Here is a 22,513-nt window from a genome sequence, read left to right as displayed (position 1 = left end):
CTAAAGCCTTCTCACCCCGCGTGCTCCTCAACTAGGCTCCCGCATTTCTAAGACACGTGGAGGGCGCTGGTCAGAAGGGACAGCACACGTTTCCCCAAGACTGAGCTGACCAGGCCGCGGCACCCGACAAACCCAGCCTGGGCTCACAGAGGCCACGTCCCTCGGGGGCCCGGCCAGATCCCACCCTGCCCATTCCCACCTTGCACCCTGCCGGCCCACGCTCTTCTGTGCCGCCAACTGCAGCTTGCTTTTGTTTCAGGTATAATCTAATCTAATTAATGCAAATACCAGAAGCTGTTAAGAGAGACAAGTGTTTATAAGATTTGTACTGAGTTTAAAAATAGCTTCCAAAGTTATAGAAGCTTTACGCAAGCACCACTGAAGATACCTGGGAGCGTGTATAGACCCGGGATAAGGTCTATAGGCGATCTTTAATTAATCTGGGACTATACACAGCTCCGGCCTAGAGCTTTAAAAGAATCTGGCGCTCATTCCACCGGAGGTCAATCAAACTGCTCTAGGAGAGTTTCTGCTAAATTACCGGGATCCTCTTACACTCGGTCAGCTGTGACACCAAGGGCGGTAGTGCAACCGAACCGCCCATTGCCATGGCAACCTCCAGCCAATAATGATATCGGTAACATCAAACTATTCTGTTTTAAAGGCCCATTAATCTTGCCCTCACAGCCCACCCAGAAGGATTATCCCCTCTAAATCCGATTTACCAAACTTAATAAACATGTTTTCTTACTGCTAAACTCTAAATGGAACAACAAACGAGCTCTAATATTCATGGTCACCAGTGACACCGTACCTGCAAACGGGGTTTTCAAAAACCAGGGTTAAGCGGCTATAAGATTATGACGAGTGTTTCTGTTAAGAAACAGAGGAGCCTAATAGGTCCCAGCTCTGTGTTAAGTCTCACTGTCCCCTTTTGACGACTGGGACCTCAGAGGCCACACCTACTGCAAAGCAAGCGCTTACACTGGACACACAGGCTGATCAGGACTCTCCTTTAACTGCCCTTTGCTGGGTCGTCTGGATCTGCCCAGGAAGGAGGCAAAAAAATAAATAAATAAATAATTCAAAAAAATTAAAAATAAATAAATACATAAATAAATAAATAAATATTCGTGATGGGAGCCAGCCAGACTTCTACCGTCTGGATCCTCCCAGGAAGGAGGCAAAAAAATAAAATAAAATAAAATAAAAATAAATTTAAAAATTTAATAAATAAAATAAATAAATAAATAAATATTCGTGACGGGAGCCAGCCAGACAGCTATCGTCTGGAGTCTGGATCCTCCCAGGAAGGAGGCAAATAATAATAATAATAATAATCATCATCATCATCATCTAAATAAATAAATAAATAAATAAGTAAGTAAGTAAGTAAGTAAGTAAGTAAATCGTGATGGGAGCCAGCCAGACAGCTACTGCATTCTTGGTTCAGGTTCAACCGTCCACGATGGAGTCAACACCTGGGCTAGATGGGCAGGGCATCACCAAAAGTACATCGGGAACCGAGGGCCATGCTCTCAGCTCATGCTGCCTGCCCCACAAAGGCCCAAGGGAACTCAGAGGGGTTTACAGGGTTTGAATGGATCCTTTCCTCCCAACAGATGTGAGTTCTGGGGAGGCTGGCCCGACCCTTAGGTGCCGGGAGCCAAGCGAGAGCCTGCATACTGGAGGCACCAGATGAACGCTTCTCTCTCCAGGGGAACCTACACCTGGCGGCCCGGAACAGCAGAGGAGTTGTTGGGGATCATCAGGCAAAGCCGTGGCTCAGGACCGGGATGCAAGAGTTGTTCAAGTTTCTGAAATACTAACTCAAACACTCTGAATCCCAGCCCTGTTGATCCCCACTTCCGAGCTGCCAGACTGATGGACAGAGGACTGCCTTTCCCTCTGCTTCCTCCCGCCCCTCCCGCCGCTTCCCCTCTAAGGACTCCGTGTCAACGCATCGCGCCAGTGATTCACCCGGGTGTGCATGTCCAGTTCACGAGAGGCCGGGGCTGAAACGGCGAAGGGAACAAATTTGAGACACTCCTCTCCATTCGGCAGCTACTTTAATGCTGTGCCCTCTGGTTCAGCATCCCAGTTACTCTATTTTTTTTTTGCCTAAACGCGGGAACACTAGTAAAATCCATCTTGTGGGCTTCCCAGCATAAGCAAGGACTAGGAGAAAGGACAAGGCCCTACCTACAGAAATACCAGCATCAGCCCATCAGTCCACTCTTGTGAACAGGCTGGGTCCCTGCTGAGCCCCGGGACCAGCCAAGGCCAGGACCAGCAAGGCCAGGACGTCCAGGCGAGGGCAGGCATTCGGCACCAGAGCAACTCTGGATGGATTCTAATTTTCCTATTTGCACTCTGCATCCTCTCCAAAGGAACTTAAGAACTCTTTTTTGAAATACTTTTAAATTACTTGTGATAACTTTTTCGAGCCACAAAAATAATTAAGGAGAAAAGAAGAAATAAAACCACCACTAACGTTTTAGTATATACACTTCCTTCCCTACATGCATATTTTTGTAACAGCTTTAAGGCATAATATTATACTAAATATCCATTTAAAGTGTACATATAATTCAATTATTTTTGACACATTTGGAGTTTTGCAATTGTTACCCCTTGAGAATGTTTTCTTTACCCCCAGGAAAGAAATCCTGTACCCATGAGTGCTCACGCCCCAGACCTCCCCACCTATCCCCACTCCTGCCCCAGCCAAAGGCAACTACCAGTGTCCTTTCTGACTTAATGATTTGTCTGTTCTGGATATTTTATATCAATGGAATCACACAATACGGGGTCTTTGGTAACAGGATTCTCTCACACAGCATAGTATTTTTAAGGTTTTTTTTTTGCATAATTTACCAGCAGTTCATTCCTTTTTATTGCCCAAGTGCCATTCCATTACATGGATGAACCACATTGTGTGTGTGTGTGTGTGTATATATATATATACACATATACACATATTTTGTACATATATATAGAGTATATTACTGGGTCATATGGTAACTATGCTTAATATTTTTTCTTTTGCTTATATTTTTATGTTTTTATATGTTTTTATAATATACTTTTGGGTTTGTTTTACATCTCCAGTCTGCATTTGCCCACGCCCCATAAAAGTCTCCAATAGTGAATAATTTACAGGGGGTGGGGGAAAAAAAAAGATTCCCTTAGCCCAAAACTTTGGTTGCAACTATCACATAAACAAAGGCTCTAAATGATGACCTCTCTGCACTGAGGGGGGCACTTGATGGGATGAGCACTGGGTGTTATTCTAGATGTTGGAAAATTGAACACCAATAAAAAATAAATTTATAAAAATATAAATGAATGAATGAATGAATGAATAAATAATAATGACCTCTCATACTGAGGTCACGATTTAATTTTCCTGATTTACTCAACTGTTTGAATAAAATGAGGCAAGTCATACTTGAATGATATAAACAACATTCATTTTTTGTCTTGTGAATACTTTTCTGTTCCCCCGACTTCCCACTTGGATTCTACTGGAACTCAGGAAAGAAACTCTTCAGCTCTACTTTCCACGTAAGCTCATCTCAACTGTATTGGACTCCTGACACGGGCTCAGTTCATGCTAGTCCTTGCCTCCAGGCTGCTCATCTGACCGTCGGGAACTGGTACCCATGGTGCGTCTGGACAGAGCTTGTTACAGCGAGGCGACTTCTGAAGAATGGGGAGATTCTTTCCAGCTCAAATTAAGATTCTTCTGATAAACTGGGGAGGCAAGAAGAATTTTTCTCCATGCATGACAAAATACTAGTATTGTAAGAATAGAGAAAATGAGCACCACACTGACTTGATCTCCTATTTTTATCCTTGACCCCTCGATGAAGAAACTCACTCTCCTGAGGGCCGGAGGAAAGAGTAGATTGGCAAAGCCAGCCTCTAAAGGACGTACAGGAAAATGCTGAGCGGCTCCGTGAAATGAGAGGAACAATTACAAATTACTTCCCAGGGCTGGAAAGCACGTTCTCTGGGCGTGATTTTTTTTTTTTTTATAAATTTATTTTTTATTGGTGTTCAACTTGCCAACATACAGAACAACACCCAGTGCTCATCCCATCAAGTGCCCCCCTCAGTGTCTGGGCATGATCTCTAATTGTTCTGAAAATGCCAAAATATTTGACTTCCAGGTGAACAACGCCAATGAAGTATTGGGATGGAGGGTCCATACTAGGGTTAAGATAAGAATGTGGTGTCCAAATGAGTGACCATCCCTACAGAACAGCCTATTGCTGTCCTGAAATCCCCAGCATCTCGGGCCCCAGCCATCCCGTATCTCGGCAGATGCTGGAACGGCACCCAACCCTTCTAAAGAAGGCTTTCAGTTACAGTATGGAAAATGAAGAATCTTGGAAAGGAAATCTTGCGTAGATAAAAAGGCCCTTTGTTTTCTGTTTTCCCCCAATAATTCACAGGAGGTTCTCAAATAAGGAGACTGTACCATTCAAGTGCCCCTTCACGTTCGCTCACCCGGAGCACACAGAGCTGCATTCTCCTCGAGAGAACGTTTGAACAAAAAAATCTGCTTACCTCGTGCCTGGGACAGGGAGAGCCATCTCGTATCCCGACACACGCATGACGGCCACCAAATCCACCCTCGCACACGTTACGACGTGGCTTCTAACGAGCCGGCGCTGCTGTGATGCTTCGTGGTGGCCGGGCAGCCACCGTCAGGCAGGCACCAGTCCAGGGCTCTACTCTACTTTCTCACCGAAGCCTCACTACGCACTACGAAATGATACGCCCAACTCCACCATTTTGCACAAAAGGAAACACAGCTGAATAACCTGAAAAAATGTTCAGAGGCCAGATCGCGGCAGAGTTGAGGAGTTAGCAGAGTCTGCCTGGAGCTGGCGTGTGTCATCAAGACATGCCTGTGCACGTAGGTCATGAATCTTCCTCGTAAGAACTTTATGAGACAGGTCAGCCGTGTGGAAGAAAGCTCCTTTCAAGGTGATGATCCCAACTTTGCACACAAATGCCGGAGAGAACTCTCCAACAGCAGCCCAAAGACCACGCAGCCGAGTGTTCTGTTATGCAAGGGCGGGGACTACTCCACGGTGTGATCGGGAGATGTCCTTGTTGACCTCCCGACTACCCAGGCAAGTTGTGGCACCTCTAATCGCGCGGCGCTGCCCCTTCCTCGTGTATAAAACTGGGAAAATTGGGCAGCCCAGGTGGCTCGGTGGTTTAGCGCCGCCTTCAACCCAGGGCCTGATCCTGGGGTCCTGGGATCAAGTCCCGCATCAGGCCCCCCTGCATGGAGCCTGCTTCTCCCTCTGCCTGTGTCTCTGCTTCTCTGTCTCTGTCTCTCATTAATAAATTTTAAAAAATAAATAAAATCATAAATAAATAAACAAATAAACAAAACAAAACAAAACAAAACTGGGAAAATACACTCCTGACATCGGAAAGGTCCCTCTCGGTGAGCACTGGCAAGTGCGTTCCGTGGATGCACCAACCCTCCTCGGCTCACAGCTACACCCGCAGCACCCGGCACGGGCCCGGCCCTCAAAAAATCCCAGAGCTCAGTTGTATAAAAATAAACTCCTGGAGATGAGGGCTCTCCCTTTTGCCATTCTGGTTGCCGATCTGCCACCAGGGCCTGGACCACGGTGGCCTGCGAGCGAGTGAGCTCTCAAGCATTTGCTCAAGGGTAAGAAAAAGTGAGCCTGCAGGACCCTCAAGTGCCTGCCTAGACCGTGCCCAGTTTTGGATGCACGGCCCCCCAAGCACGCAGGCGGCACGGGCGTCTCGACCGCAAGACACACCGAGATGCCGAGAAACAGGACGTGGACTCTGAATCTCCACCGTGAATGAGGGCCTCGGATACTGCATTGTTACCTTATTTGGTCAAAGGACCCTTTCCCAAAGCATCTCCTAAGTCTAGTGTTTTGAACAATGCCCTTTAGGAAATCCTGGGACAGGAGATCGGAGAAGGCGAGGGACCAAACCGAGCGGCTGGTGGACTACTAACACTGGCGTCAGCTTACTCATCTGCGTGTGTCACAAACGAGAGGGCTTTCTGGCCATTGAGCTCACCTGGAGTGACCTCCCATCCTTCTGGGAGTCTGATCCCAAGGATGAAGCTGTGGAAACATAACTGGCTCGGGGACCATAATGACACCATTTATCATGCTAATGGGGACTGTAAAGCCCATCTCCAGGATAACACGGTCATCCTTTCAGCAACAGCAGCCACAGATACAAGCGCAGGCCTTCCCGTTCCACTCCCTGCCCCTGGAGGGACGGAAAAACATGATCTCTTAGGAATCTTCTAGTAGATCACAAAGGGAAAGCCTGCTTTCGGGGTTTAAAGAAGAAGGGGGGAGAAAACGCAGACGTCCAGGTGCCTACGGGTCGACAAGCGGACCGGCCCTGACGCTTTCCACGTCAGCCTACCACCACGCCCCACGGACCTGCAGTTCCTAGGGCGTCCTCCGAGGATGCAGATCAAAGCACTTCCCACCAGCTCCGTACAGCACACACACTGACCCCGTGGAGCTGGCGCCCTTGATCCTACCTTGTGCCTGCATGACTGCAAGTGTCATCGCCTCGGCTGCTCCGAGGCCACCTAAGTCAGCGTGCCTAAGATGCAGTGCAGTTTCCGTCATGACCCCGCTGCCTGCGAGGTCTGTCCCAGCTAGGAGTCACGCTCCCCCTCACGGCTGATGCCCTCCACCTCAGGGCCCACCTCCCCATCATTACACCTGCCCCCACCCCAATCCCTCCAACCCGCTCTCCACGCTCTCAGTGACCTTTTGAAAACCATCATCATCGAGCCTCATTTGCTTGAAGCAGCTCCCGCCGTGGTCAGGGTGGAGTTCCAGGTTCCTGCCTCCCTCCCAAGCCTTGTGTTACCGGCATCACGCGTGTGTGCACACAGCACACGCCCCTGATCAACAGGACTTCAAAATTATCTGCATTTCCCTCGATTTATCATGTGATCCGAGCTCTCTATCGCACATGCCTGCACTGCCTGGAGTTCCTTCTCTCCACCTCCTCCGGGCAGCGCTGACCCTTGCACCATCCTGAGCCACAGAGTTCTCCCCATGCTGCTCACATGGGACGCCCCGATGCACGTATCAAAGTGTCCTGGGGCAGCTTGTTTTCCTGCCCCAACCCCAACTGTCAGCCCCCCATAAGGGCAAGAATTTAAATACTTATTCAGACTCTGTTCCAAATCAGTTTAAAGGTGGGTTAGAAGGGAAGAAAAATTACAAGGGAAAATGCAAGGATGGAAGCTTACTAAATAAACGACATAAAAGCAGTTAGCAGCACCATCCATGTTTGCAGGCCACCATCCTGGCTCCAAGTTTTTGTCTTTGTCAACCAGCTATGAGGAAAACACTTGCTCAGTTATACTTAGAGCAACAGAAGCAAAGCTGAACACTCACGGGAAGCCAGCCTTCCAGACAGTCGCCCCTCCAGGCCTTTGGGAGAAAGCACAGAGCTACCCATGGCCTCCTTCGCAGGCAGGACGAGCTGCTGCTCCCTTAGGGCCCCCAGCACATCACCTGCAGGACACAGACCTGAGGGCAAGTCCGCAGAGGCCCAGGCAGGTCCAGCCGGTGAGCTGAACCCTGGACAGTGTGCAAAAGGGACGGGCCGCACGACTGCCAACGCCTTGCTGCAAACCTTCCTTCTCCAAGACTATGTTTGAACAGACACGGGGGCCGAGAGTGTGAGAGTTTACTGCCTGACAAATAACTGGAATGCAACTAGTCTACGTTGCCAAATACACGCTGAATCACAAATATTATTCACGGGGATCCCTGGGTGGCTCAGCAGTTTAGCGCCTGCCTTTGGCCCAGGGCACGATCCTGGAGTCCCGGGATCGAGTCCCGCATCGGGCTCCCTGCATGGAGCCTGCTTCTCCCTCTGCCTGGGTCTCTGCCTCTCTCTGTGTATCTCTCATGAATAAATACAATCTTTAAAAATAAATGAATAAATAAATATGCTTATATGCCCATCACAAGGACTTGCTAACAGATAACACTTGTCTATGGAAAAGCGGGCGGGGGAAAACCATGACGAGGTGGAGAACACATGCCCAGATGGCACCCCTGCAGGGGAGCTGGGTGTTACCTACAGCTGAGACGTCCACGATGCAGCACGACGACTATACCTCTTGTTGTGGATCCACAGGCGGATCTCTGCCCTCAAGCCCCTGAAGCCCCATGAGGACTGTCACCATCCGTGTGGGACGACCAAGTCGGGTGTGACTGTGTGCGTCCCGAGGAACACCAGCACCCCTGCCTTCACCCTGCAACCCGTGGTGACCCGCACATCTCGACAGCGACACCGACCCAACCTCCAGACCCTTGATGCCGGACTAGCCCAGGACAGGGCTGCACAGAGGACGAGCGACCCAAAGGACAGGTGGCTGGGAAGGAACAAACGCAGCTCAAACCTGCGGCGAATGCACCGTGTCGGGAGAGCACCCTGGAGGTCAGGGTGGGGCCAACGGCGCTCAGGAAATGCCAACTGAAGTCCAGTGTTCGCACTGCCTGCCTCTGCCCCACGGCCCCGACCCCGCCCGCCTGTCGCTCTGGGCTCCGGCTGCACTTCCGAACCCCTCCGACCCCGGAGGCGGCCCTGAGCACCTTCTGGGTTCCTGGGCGTGGGGGAGGCAGCTCGCGTACCCTCCTCAGTGGCGGCAGCCCGGGAGGGCATGCCCCGGCTCTCCTCTGGCCCAGCTTCTCGGTCGTCAAGAGCCTAAGAAAGAAAAATAAATAAATAAGTCAATGGGAAACTCTGGCGGGTTCAGATCTGCGCCCAGGAGACGGAAATCGGGATCACGGGCCTGGGAGCTGGGACAGGCAGACGCGGGTGGGGCCAGCTGCATAGACGAGGCGGAAGGCTGCTGGGAGGAGGCTGACAGGCGACGAGGGCCCGGAGGCAGGGCCAGCAGGGTCCCTGCCACCAACGCCCCACGTCACAACCAAAGGTCCTCCGGAACCTAGTGCATGAGCTGCAAAGGCCTCCCCTGCCCCCGCCCCGAGATCAGAACACCCCGAGGGCGGAAGGGAGCGGCACCCCTCAGCTCGTGCCCCCAGGCTCCGCGGGCTGCCCTAGCCGTGACCACACCAGGTGCCCGAGGATGAGCCCGGGAGCCCTAGATCCCGCACGACGTGCCCGACGGCAAAGTGCCCGAGGCTGCGGTGGCCCACGGCCCACGGCAGGGTGGCAGGTGATGCTGGGCAGGGGACACGGCAGCCGGCCCAGAGCCCTGGACCCTCGTGGATGGCATAGCAACCGGGCTCAGTCAGGCTCTTGGCTCCTCTGGAGCAACACCCCAAGGCCGGAGCAGCAACAGCAGCACGAAACATGCAAATACACACATTTAACCAAATCTCAAAGGGCAGGAGATGAGAAGTGCCCGCTCACCGACCCCATGACCAGCGTCCTCTCCTGCAGGGCCCACCGCGGAATCACGGGGTGACTGGGCCAGGGACTGCCCGAGAGGCCATGGGAGCCTCCCCGCACAGGCTCAAGGCCCAGCAGCCCTGGCCAGCCAGAGGGCCTCGTCTTCAGGGTAAGCCAAGGCCAAGCCTACACGGAAAGGGCATCAGGCTGCTACTCCGATTACAAAACACAACCTGATGGAGGAAAACACTTAGTTTTTTTTTTTTTAATGGGGTCTATTAAAAACAATGTTTAGGGCGGCCCAGAGGGCTCGGAGGTTTAGCACCGCCTTCGGCCCAGGGCATGACCCCGGGGTCCCGGGATCGAGTCCCGCGTCGGGCTCCCTGCACGACGGGCTCCCTGCCTGCTTCTCCCTCTGCCTGGGTCTCTGCCTCTCTCTCTCTCTCTCTCTGTCTCTCATGAACAAATAAATCTTAAAAAAAAAAGTTTATTCTTATGAATAGATTTGGATGCAATCATAGAACACTTGAATTTCCCAGCTCCATTATTAGTTTTAGCTAAGGTCTAGAACTAAATTCTCAACATTCTGATTAACAGGAAAAAGTGTGATGAGAGAACTAAAACATGATTGAAAAATATAGCTCAGATTTTGCCTATTATCTGATTTCCTAATATCTTTGCTTTTTGGATATTTAGCACCAACGTCATTTTTTAACGTTCAATGTTAAATTGCAAATTATCAGCCCCCCCACCCCCCAATGTCTGCAATGATACAGTGTGGTAACACGGACACTTAACAACCCCTAACAAGTGCGGCGTCTAAATGGGATCATCACCCGAATGCCTCTTGTCTACGTAGACTCGGGTAAAGCAGACTCAGGTTTCTGAACTAAGGTTTTATTGTTGTTGCTCTAGAAAGGCTGAAGATAACCGAGCAATGCCCAAATCCCAAGACTGAGGGGCTAAGACAGGACCGAGGATATGCTGCAGCTCAGAATAAATTAGTCATTAGTTCCAAGTCATTATCTACAGCTGTTGCGTAAAAAAGAAACAAAAACAGGCATAATTTTATGCACCTAAGATGTCATAAAACATGAATACTTTATTACTAAACTAATTCCATACTTGTTCCCCCAAATTGTAAAGCTTTAGCATTGACAATCTGTAACAGTTATCACCTGTTTTCATTTAAAATAGCAACAAACTGGGATCTCTGGGGGGCTCAGCAGTTGAGTGCCTGCTTTGGGCCCAGGGCATGACCCTGGAGTCCTGGGATTGAGTCCTGCGTCGGGCTCCCTGCATGGAGCCTGCTTCTCCCTCTGCCTATGTCTCTGCCTCTCTCTCTCTGTGTCTCTCATGAATGAATAAATAATCTTAAAAAAAAAAAGCATCAAACTAGAAAAGGAGTACCATCAAAAACATTAAGTTCAAAAATACTATAGAAACGTTTTGTGGAGCAGGTAAGAACTACTCTGTATGTCAATTAGAGTTCTGGACCCAATCCAGGTGGGTATACTGGAGGGGCTGGGGGTCCCCCGCCCAGGAGCCGTCCTCCAACACTGTGCGAGACGGGCCACCTCCACTCCTAAGGCCACTCCCAAGTCCCCGTTGTTACTTGCAGTTCTGACCAACTGACTGCAAATGAGGGGATCCCACGACCTCCTGACCTGGGATGTGACTGATCTGCTGGCGTGGCTCGCAGACCTCGGAGGAACAGTGCCCTTGCAAGATCACTGGTTTATTATAAAACGCTGTAACTGAGGAAGAGCCGGGTGGAAATACTGCCCATGGGGAGGGCTCCGAAAGGTGTCGCGGAGCCTGCCTGCACGCTCCCTGAACCCGTGCTCCCGGTTCTCCTGGGGGCTTCAGTCCAGAGGCCTGATTGATCACCTCACTGGTATTGGTGCCTGAACCCCAAGGGCAGCCCCCCTCCCGCCCTGGAGGCCGGGCCCTGGAGCGGAAGGCTCGAGCCCACAACCACAGCCCGGGCATCAGGCACTTGCCAAAAGCTCCTCATTAAGCCAACAAAAGATGCCACTGTGGCTGTGGACGCCTCAAAATCCCACAGGTGACAGAGCTATAATCCCGGAAGCAGAAGTAGACAAAGAACAAGATGCATTTCTTCTAAGTCAGAACATCTTCCAGAACCTCTGCCTTCTTCCCCCCGCCCACCCTCCAGCCACACAACACGGGCTCCGAGAAAGAGGAGGAGCGCGGGCACAGGCAGCTCCAGGCCATTCCACGGTGACGGATGCTTCTCATAAAATGACGATCTCCGAGAAGCCAGAGAGCTGTCTCCGTTTGGCCTCTGTTATCCCGAGTCCACTGCAATAGATTACTGAAGCACTTAGAACGACTCATCCTAAACCCGCCAAGTCAACTATCATCTCAGATGCGTCAGGAGAAATCATGATCCCACCTCATAAGCCGGTGGTTTTTCATAACGAGACAAATGTTCACGATGTTTGCTAGACACACGGGATGCTCCATCCCTTTCAGGAGTTTGGTCACCAAGTGCCACGCTGCAACCAGAGCATCTAAAGACACACGTGCCACTGAGCTCTGTGTGCACCTGCAGGGAGCCGCATGCATCCGGAGCAATGCGGCCCCTCAAGGCCTGGGCTCTGCGGGGCCAGATATCCACTGCGGGGGTGGGGGGCAGGTGAGAGCCACAGGGATCCCCGAAGGCCTCAGTATCTTGAAATGAGAAGCATCCTTAAGCAAAATGAGGAAATACTGTCCACCAGAAAATGATACATGTCCTAAAACCCAACAAAGGAATGTAGTTCATCCTATGAAAAGCATGTTATTTCTTTAAATAAAATAATAAAATAAAATATTTTATTTCTTTAAATAAAACCCTACAAGAGGGTACCTGGGTGGCTCAGTTGGTTAAGCATCTGCCATCAGTTCAAGTCATGATCCCAGGGTGGGTCCTGGGACCGAGCCCCTGCTCAGCGGGGAGCTTGCTTCTCCCTCTCCCTCTGCCCTACTCATGGGCACACACGCCTGCTCTCCCTCTCTCTCTCTCAAATAAATAAAATCTTTTTAAAATTTTAAATAAAACCTGATATGGATTAAGCCAACAATAATCCTTGATACATAATGTTTTTGACTGAATCTGTCATTTAATTATAGGAGGCAAACATTACACAAAAAGCCAAAACTGTGATAAATGAGATTTTTTTATATATATAATGGTTTACTTTGTAAAGCCTACATAGTCCTGAAACCTGTGCCTTCCTAATGGATGTGCTTGAGAACACAGGACCTCAGGGCACCCGGTGAGTGAATCCACTATATCCTGGAGCGCAGGTCAACTAGATGGACGCAGCCCTTTTACTCAAAATAACACTACACTTTGCTTTAATAATTAAGATGCAAATATTTTTTATATTGTTGCAGATTCTACAAAACATAAAAAATAATAATAAAGATGAAACATTTTAAACTCTGAGATAGGCATGCTATGATGTCACTGAAAACTGACGCTGGAGCCATTTTGCGAAGGGTAAAAAGCTCTTTGAAAGGAACATTTCGAGTGACCAGTCCCCATTTAAAAAGAAACTACACACGGGGTCAAAATGCTTAACTGCATCTAAGCCTTAAGAAATCCCAGGAGTAGGTATTATTCACGTATAACAACCCTAAATACAACTGCTTTTAATAAGAATTACGTAAAATTAATTAATAGGAAACACCGTATTTTACAACATTATTATAATCCAACACTAGTGATGCTGGCTTCTGGAAAATAAATACACAAATTACTATTTTCTATCGGCAAAATATTATGTTGTAATTTTCACTCTGCTGATGGAACACAGCTTCCAATTCCATGTCCCTGAAGTTTTATTGGAGACAAAGCGCTGCCCTCCGGAACACGGTTCCCAAGACAAGGAGCGTGCAGTCTGTCCTCTCGAGGAGCATGAGTTACTGTATTACCGGAAGGAAGGGACACACGTACCTTGAGGAGAAAGGCTCTGTCCAAAAAGTATTTCCTGAAGAGTTTAATATCTGCCTCCAACAAATGCTCAGCTGTGTGGTTCAGCGTCAGCGTCAGTGTCCCCGACGGGTGAACATACTGCAGGAAGGCACGTCCGCCGAGGTGCACTCGGGAGAGGTCGGGGGAACGTCTGCCCTGGAAACTGAAATGTCACAAATCAAAACCTACTGGCAGCTTCAGAGACCTCAACCCCAAGGTACCACCTCACTCGCCGCACCCCCCCCCCCGTATTACCAATGCAACTGGCACAAGGATCCGTGAAAGCCACCTGACAATAAGCACGCAGAATCACGTAAACAGATCCTAACGAAGCCACCTCCTTCCACTGAGACACGATGCCAGTTGAGAAGCTATTCACATACACTACATACTTTACAGTTATCTGTAGAGCTGGTGACACGACTGACTTTTAAACATTTTACTTTGATATTTCATTCTCTCTTTAATTCAGAAAGAGGCCTCTTGCTTTAATGGGGTCACATGTCCTAGAACAAATTAGCAGGCAGCCAACAGCTTATTAGGTGATTACAGTGGAAAACAGATAGGCTCTCCAGGGAGCATGGGGAGGTTTGGATGTTACAAACAAGTGGGATATTCATAGCACACTGGTCCACTGTTGTAAATCATTTTATCATGCAAATTAAAACGCATGAATTTGACCTTGTGGTATTCTTGAAAACATCCACGTACAAAGAAGCAGTATTCCCAGACTAAAGTCCCGAAAATAAACTTATTTTCTGTTCTGTTTCGGCCAACGACAATCGCACATTTACCAGCTATACATAGGCTTCACGGTCAGTGTCATGTTCTGGATGGCCCACAAGGTCATTCCATTTCAACCAGTGAAGGAGCCTCAGGAGGAATATGCTAGTGCTTCCAGGGAGCAGCCCCCTTCACCACGTGGTCACGCCTCCACAAATTGCTCCCACAATCCTCGCTTCACAGCGCTCACTCTATGCCCCTTTCCTCTTCTTACATGACCTTGTTTTATTAATGAATTTATACTTCATGAAAATATACTTCCAATCAAATAGACGTTATCTTCATCGTATGGAACAGCAAAAAGAGATCCATTAAGAGCCCCTGAACTCTAAGATGTGAGGCAGCTCCCCAAATTCTTGACATTAACGTCTAGAATCTTCTAGAAAACTCCCCATCCTAACATGTGACTGAATGTTAGTCCCCATCCTAAATGGACTCTGAGCCTGAGCCAGAAAATGGAAGCTTCACTATACACTCAGACTTTAGCTGACGGTCTACTTCTATTTTTTTTTTTTTTTTTTTTTTTTTATGATAGTCACAGAGAGAGAGAGAGAGAGAGGCAGAGACACAGGCAGAGGGAGAAGCAGGCTCCATGCACCGGGAGCCTGATGTGGGATTTGATCCCGGGTCTCCAGGATCGCGCCCTGGGCCAAAGGCAGGCGCCAAACCGCTGCGCCACCCAGGGATCCCTGACGGTCTACTTCTAATACCATTCATGAATAGATTGGTTAGACCTGCAAAATTTTAAAGCCCATAATACCTCCCGGTCCTGAAGACAACAGAAAGGTACTAAGTTACCCAAGATGAAGTCAGCCAGGACTTTGATCTCACATTGAACCATCCACAATGACCAAGTCAAAGGAAGTAGTCCTGCCTTGGTCTCTTGGGCCAAGCTAGTGGAGTCATGTTAGAGGCAAATAGAGGGCAATTCCTTTTGATGGGCTTTTCCCTTGTTTGGTGGTCATGTGACCAAAGCAGAACAAAAATAGAAAATTCGAACATCAACTCTATATCCATTACGTACCATAAATTAATTCTATTAACTCTATAGCCATTAAAACGATTAATTACACTGAGTTTCATGAGCCAAAGAAAAACCAGCCTGTTAAGACACACCATAGAATAATATATCAGTGATATTTAATATTTACATGGCACTTTGTGATTTTCAATATACTTTCCCATTTATTTTTTAAGACCTTTTAATAAGTCAAGGAGATCATTATATATGAATCCCTCTTTCATAAGAATATGACCTTATTCATAAGATTATTCTAAGTAATAAACCACACATTTTCATTCACTGAAAATGTTGATATCATGATGAACATAGCAAACTTTACAGTTCCTCTATTATTCCCTTTACATGACTTCACTAGATCCTAATAACCATATTGTACCTTAGGATTTATCTATTACTGATTTAACAAAAATTTATATTCTTTCAGTGAGTGTTACATGTTGACACTAGACATACTGCAGCGGGTATACAAATACTTTCAGCCCTCCAGTGATACAGGATGGAGACCTAACAAATGATGACTACACTTAAAATTTATAAATTATTATTAATATTGTGAATAATTTTAATCACCATATTGTAAATTAATCATAATGATAAAATACCCTAACATAGATGGCTTCTCTGAAGCAATGGTATTTAAGGTGAAATCAGAAAGATACGTAGTATGTAGGCTAGTGTTTCCCAATTTTTTTCTTTTTTTTTCCTAATTTTTTTCTTGATTATAGTCTCCTACGGAGCCCTTTAAGACATTTTTTTCCCTAACTACCCCCTCCCCATGAAATATTGATACCAAATATACCTGTGTATCTGCTTATGTACTCTGTGCCTTACACATGAGAACTAATGGCAACACATAAACCGTTATTAGCTTGTGGTCTGGTTATTTCCACTCTTCTATGGTCACTTTATAGAAACAGATCAAGAGAGAATCAATCTAGGGACGCCTGGGTGGCTCAGCGGTTGAGCATCTGCCTTCAGCCCAGGCTGTGACCCCGGGGTCCTGGGATCGAGTCCCACATTGGGTTCCTTTCGAGGAGCCTGCTTCTCCCTCTGCCTGTGTCTTTGCCCCTCTCTCTGTCTCTCATTAATAAATAAATACAGTCTTAAAAAAGAGAGACAGAGAGAGAGAGAGAAAATCAATCGAGTAGCTAAACTCACTTTGTGATGTCTTCAACCAGCTTGGAGTGTCCGGCACGTAAAGCCAAGTCTAATGGTGTGGCACCTTCTTCATTGGGTAAAGACAAAGCCTGAACTCCCCCAGGGAGGCACAAGAGGAAATGAGAGAGCTTAGGCAGGCCCCATCTCATAGCCAGGTGTAGAAGAGACTCTCTGCATAAAGAAACTGAAAAGAAAGACAAATGGTATTAGTTCCTTCATTTACAAACTCTGTCGTCTAGGTTTTATCTACAATACCATCTATTTAGACATAATAAGAATGTCAGAACTGGAAGGAATCATCAAAAGCATCTAATCCGAACAACACCTTAATTTTTTTTAAGTAGGCTCCCTGCCCAGTGTGAAGCCCAACACGGGGCTTGAACTCATAACCCCGAGATCAAGACCTGAACTGAGATCAAGAGACACACAACTGACTGAACCATCCAGGTGCCCCCATTTTACTGATGTGGACAGGCCGAGTGATTCGTCCAAGGTAGCCGGTGGGTGCTGGAGCCAGGTCCGCTCCATCGCTGGTGTGCTGCTGTTTCCACCCGCCCAGGGCACACTGACATCACCTTCCACTTGTGCAGTCAAGTCATTCGGGGAAAACTAGTCTAGGTGCACACCATCGTGTAGAAACACACCCAGCTGTCCTTTGAGGGGATGCTGCTACTTCAGGTGGGCAGTATGAAGGCCACAACCATAAAGGAGTCCCTGTTCCCACTCTCCATCCTCAGAGATGCTCCTCCCCTGATGAGAAGCGAGGACAGAAATGGGTTTCGCATGTCCAGAAAACTTGAGAATATGGTGGTTCTCATACTTCACAGAGGTGCTCTGGCACATCTCCTAGGTCCTGGGATTCCATCACTGCTGGCAAAGCCGCCCTAGTGCTCTGCTTAAAAAACTCAGCCTATGCCTCTTCAGACGGCAAAGGGCTCTTGGCTCATCTGTGTGTCTGAGTTTTCCCTGCGGTGTTTGCGGCTTTCCATTACGCAGTCTTATCACTGTACAGGCTGAGGGGTTGTATTATTCTCCACACCTATCACAGTATCTGACAAACCGAAGTCATCCAGTATCTGTGGAACTGAATGGCAACTGTTAAAATCTCCAGTATTTGGGTGTATTCAAATTGCCTTATCTGTATGGAGTTTGCACACCTGTATTTCTACCCCAGTGCTCAGTGCCTGGAACCCAACTGGCTCAGGATAAATATTACACTGGAAATATTTCTACTGCAATACTCAAATATGAAAATAGAAGGAAAGAATAGATTTGCTTACATTAACAAAAAAGGTAGGCCCACGAACTCCCTAGACACCAAGACACACCTTACAACAAGCCTTATCTAAACCTGAGAATCCGAACACTCAGGATCCACGTGCAATGAGAATGTGAACTGCAAGTTAAATAAGGCTACTGGCTACAGCCATAACGGGAGAGACATCCAGAGCATCCCGCATCGCACTGCAGGAAAAGCCAGAGAGGTGGGACTGTCTTCTACCCCACAGCACCCGGCACCTGTATGCAACTGGAAATATCTGCATATTGAATGAATGAATGAATGAATGAATGAATGAATGAATGAATGAATATATGAGCAAGGGGGCTCTTTCCCTGATGAGTCCCCATGAAAGTTAGCTTTAGGGATATGACGACAGCTGCTATTTGGAGCCTCGATCATTGTTGGTTCCACCTCTGATACTTCAACTAAAATCTGTGAGCAGAAACGATGTACTCTCACAGAGTTTGGACACTGATGGCAAAAACTAGCCAGTCCTCCACACAACTGGTCATCTGCATTAACAGGACTTGACTTTCCCATGGTCTTCATTAGCGTGACTTTCCTACTCCAGGAGACTCTTCCCTGCACAAATGATTCTGTGCTCATCCATCCTTCAAGACCCATCAACTCTTCTGCAAAAAGCATCAGTTTAAGCTCTAAAACCAATCTTTAGGACCCGGTGATCCCTATCCAACCCTAATCCAACTCCTGCCCTGCCCACCACCCCTCCTTTGCATTAGAAGAACATCATTAAACCAAGCTTCAAGTTCTCATTCCACCCCAATCCTGCCCCGCCCCTTGAAAGGGCTGCTGGGGCTCCACGAGGCCATCTCCCATACCAGCCCACGCAGGCAGCTCGGTTTTCGTCTTGCCAGCAGGCCATGGGGTGCTACGTGGGGAGCCAGCCTCCAGCAACACTCAAACTGGAAACGATAACAAGGAAATGTCCCGCTGCACAAATGCATTTACATTCTCAGTGGTTCATACTATTTCTTTACCCAGATTAAGAAGGTAAAGTCTTATGTTTCAAATATGTAAATGAGCCCTTGCAGCGAAATACCACGGACTTGGCTGTGCATTTGCTCTCTGACCTGTGTGACTCGGCACAGTCCCCCTCCGCCTGTAAAGTGACATCTGGAATCCCAAAACATCTAAAAATGAAGCAGTGCACACACCTGCCAGATATCTGCTTAACAGGCTTGTTATCTTCAAAGGCTACTGACAAACTCATTTTTCTTTTATCCTTTAAGTTTTTGACCTTTAAACTCATTTTATTGGAAGGTAGGGTTTTCAATTCTTAACAAATTCCAAACATGGCATGTTTGAGAACATTTCCATTTTTTTTCTTTCTTAAATAATAACAGGAAGAGACTGGCTAAGATCAGGTAACATAACAAACACAGAGGCACAAGGACACTCCCCAACATGTATGTCCGCATGAGGTCACAACCAGCCACCCCAGAATGGAATTGCTAAGTCACCCCAATCTCCCCTTGGTAAGACGTACCGCATGGTTACATGGGACACAATTTTCTTTCAAGAAAAAAAAAAAGCCAAAAGGGAACATCTAAACCTCTTGCATCCCCTTTTAAGACAAGACTACTGGGGGACCTCACAGCTTTCTCATTCCGCTCGGAAGCTCGGAGCCCAGAACCAGGCGAAGAGCCTGAAATAGGAAACACGGTGACATATATAAATAATTCCACTTGTTATAGAGTTTCAGATTGTTAACAGCAGTCAGGAAAACAAGCTGTGAAAAGGGGGTCATACAATCTGGCAGCAGCGGGGTGGGTGCTTAAAAGGTGTTTTTAACCAAATAAATAGGTCTCCTCCCGCTTGGCCAGGGCCAGCAGCTCTGCGACTACTGTGCCTGGAACAGAAGGACGCTCACCGTCCTCGTGGCAGACGTCCGGAGGCGCCACGGGCACAGCTGGCCCAGCCACCCCGCCACGGACAGCGGAGCAGGGGTGACGTCGGGCACCCCGCCGGGCACCAGGGCTGCGGGCAGTGGAAGACTAAGGGGTCCATCGAAGCCCTGGGCCCCAGAATGACACAGCGGCCTCCACGAGCTGCGAGCCCAGGTGCCCGCCGAGCCCGGGAGGCCCGGCCCCGACAGCCACGGAGGCGCAGGGAGGCGGAGGCCACGCGAAGCAGTGCCGTGGCCGCTGCCGGTACGTGAACCACAGCCACGGGCTAACACAGAAACCCCCCAAGAACCCTGATGCTGTCGGGGGGCCACGGGAGAGCACACAGAGCGCATCTCCATCACCGCGGGACCTCGCCGAGTGAAACCCACAGCACGCTGTTCAGGATCAGGACCACGTAGGCAGAAGCATCTGAAGGGGAAGCAAGGCCACGGCTACTGTAAAGTCAGCGGCATCCCCGGAACAGAGGGGCCACGCCGGGGAGGAGGGGACCGGAGCTGCCCTGGGTCCTGTAGGCCCACAGGTCTCCCCCCGACACGCAGAGCCGTGTCTAAGGACCCCCCAGAAGCGAACACAGAGCTGCAGAAGGGGAGGAGGGTGGGCAGATGGGGTGAGTGGGTGACGGGCATGTGATGGGATGGGCCCTGGGTGTTTACTGTATGCTGCCAAATTGAATTTAGATTTTAAAAATTTAAAAAAATTACAATAATAATAAAATAAATTAAAAAAAAAAAAAAAAGATCTTCCCCAGAAAATGAAAACAGAATTTCTAGGGCAGGCATTAATTTCTTTTTCTAAAAGATTCCCAAGTGGGATCCCTGGGTGGCGCAGCAGTTTGGTGCCTGCCTTTGGCCCAGGGCGCAATCCGGGAGACCCGGGATCAAATCCCACATCAGGCTCCCGGTGCATGGAGCCTGCTTCTCCCTCTGCCTATGTCTCTGCCTCTCTCTCTCTTTCTCTTTCTGTGACTATCATAAATAAAAAAACATTTAAAAGATTCCCAAGTGATTCCAATTATAATATCAGGGTTAAGATCTCCTACTTTCACTAAGTACTTAACAAAATCCCTACCTATGCTGCCTTTTTATGTCTTCCCTATCACCTCCTATGATCTATTAGCTAAAAATTTCACCAATGAACAATAACTAAAAAAAAAAAAAAAAAGCTTGTGGCTCCTCCACGTCATTTTTAATCTACAATACTTGCCCCCAAACCAAGATACATCCTCAAAGGTTGTAAGCAAAGTACTAAAGATAGATACGAGAGGAACAAAAACCTAGAAGCAAATACTTTCCAATACAATTTAATTCAGAAGTACTTCCACGTTCCAGAGTTTACTAACGTTTCACAAGTCCCAAGAGCAGCCATGGAAATGTACTCAACACCTTAAGTTCAGGAACAAAATATATTTAATTCACATGCATCCAAATCATGAAAATAAGTTGTCCTCTCGTTTCCAAACCACATAAGTATTTATGGCAATCTCAAGGTTTGCACCTGAGACATCCAGTAGACAAACACAGGAAGACACGAGGACTGAGTACTACCTGCCAGGCCCTGTGGACACAAAGGGAGACAAGGTCCCTTGTCTTTGAAGAGCATCATGCCAGCCCATTTTTGTTTGGAATGAACGCCTGGTCTGTGAACCCACTGCCTGACGAGTTACAGCTCTAGGCTTAGACACAAAGAATATGAACAGAAATCACGAAACTATTGGACCTACAACCGCCATCAACGTATCATGACCTGAAAATTTACAGATTTTATGCCAAAATGTTGAGCAAAAAAGTAAAGAGAATGAAAAAAATATATATATTGCCAAAACGTTACAGGGCACAAAAGAGTATTTGGCATGAGCATCACATACGATCTCCTATTGAGGAGTCTCCACGAAATGGGAGGAGAAGTCATGGGTGATGGTATCTTTAAGTGGTCTAATCCGAGTGTTTATATATAAAAAAAAAAAAATCACCCTTTCACATAGAATATGCAAGGTTGTTGGGTCCAGAACAGGAACTGCAAATACAAACAGGTTTGTAGGAAAGATAAGGAAACAGAACCAACAGGGCAGGCACGGCTGGATCATCGAGGCAAAGGGAGACGAAGCGGAGTTGCAAGCTTAAGGGTGGGGCTTAGCTTTTCTGAATCAGATATGTTGGAGACGCTCAGATTCCCACCCCTCGCTGCAAATCTGGGAAAACGGTGACTCCGCATGTTCCATGGGATTCATACCACGATAGACAACTCTGGAACGCACTTCGGGGGTCTGTTTCTCCTCCAGGTGGCTTATACTCTATGTTACCTTGTGGATCCGGTGGTAACGCGGCTGGAACACTAAAAAGTCCTTATCAGAAGCCAAAGGAGGCAGTCCAATTTCTGGCCCTCACTCCCTGGGGCCCTGTCCAGACTGCATTATGCAACGTGAGCCTCAGGAGAGCACACGAGAGCCCAGACACAACGCTGTAGAGCACAGAGGTGAGTTGGAAGATCCGGATTTGAACACGTACAGAAACGCAGCTGTGGGAAGACCCCTTAATTCTTCGATTTCGTGGTGCCTGATGTGAAGTGTTACCCTCCCGGCCCACGCATGACCCGGGAATGTCAGGGGGCATAATGCAGGCATCGCACGACACAGGGTTGTCGAGAACTATGCAGGCCAGTACCGGGGCCGGGGCGTTCTCAGCAGTAGACACTGGTCTGACGTCTTCCATACAGAAAGCACAACTGCCACTAAATAGAGACGTGATCTACTCCAAAGGGCTTTCCCTCTGGTTGTGATTTAACGGCATCATTTAAGGCAGGCAGCTGCCTGATCAGGAGGCACCACAATCGCATCTAAGACACCAGATGTGCCTCCAGGACGCGTGTGCTGCAGCCGAGCCTCAGGCACCAGGCGGCCATTAGGTGCCAAAAGCAACGATTATGCCACACCTACTTCCCAG

The 22,513-nt window shown here is 48.1% G+C and overlaps 1 protein-coding gene across 11 annotated transcripts in view; it reads right to left on the bottom strand.

Moving 5' to 3' along the window:
• The window catches only part of ARHGEF28 (Rho guanine nucleotide exchange factor 28), a 289,077-nt gene that overhangs the window by 131,328 nt on the left and 135,236 nt on the right, over positions 1–22,513 (bottom strand). For 9 of the 11 annotated variants that reach the window (XM_038530837.1, XM_038530833.1, XM_038530838.1 and 6 more), the window contains exons 5-7: positions 16,365–16,548; positions 13,382–13,562; positions 8,652–8,763 (exon numbers count right to left, since the gene is read on the bottom strand). In XM_038530837.1, coding sequence (XP_038386765.1) covers positions 8,652–8,763; positions 13,382–13,562; positions 16,365–16,548 — 477 coding nt within the window. The remainder of the gene's footprint in view (positions 1–8,651; positions 8,764–13,381; positions 13,563–16,364; positions 16,549–22,513) is intronic. The other 2 variants (XM_038530836.1, XM_038530841.1) reach the window with 1 other exon arrangement.

This window comes from Canis lupus, chromosome 2 (genome assembly GCF_011100685.1).
Source record: "Canis lupus familiaris isolate Mischka breed German Shepherd chromosome 2, alternate assembly UU_Cfam_GSD_1.0, whole genome shotgun sequence".
Taxonomy (NCBI): domain Eukaryota; kingdom Metazoa; phylum Chordata; class Mammalia; order Carnivora; family Canidae; genus Canis; species Canis lupus.
Note: the sequence above shows the minus strand (reverse complement) of the source record. Positions and strands in the feature narration are given on the sequence as shown.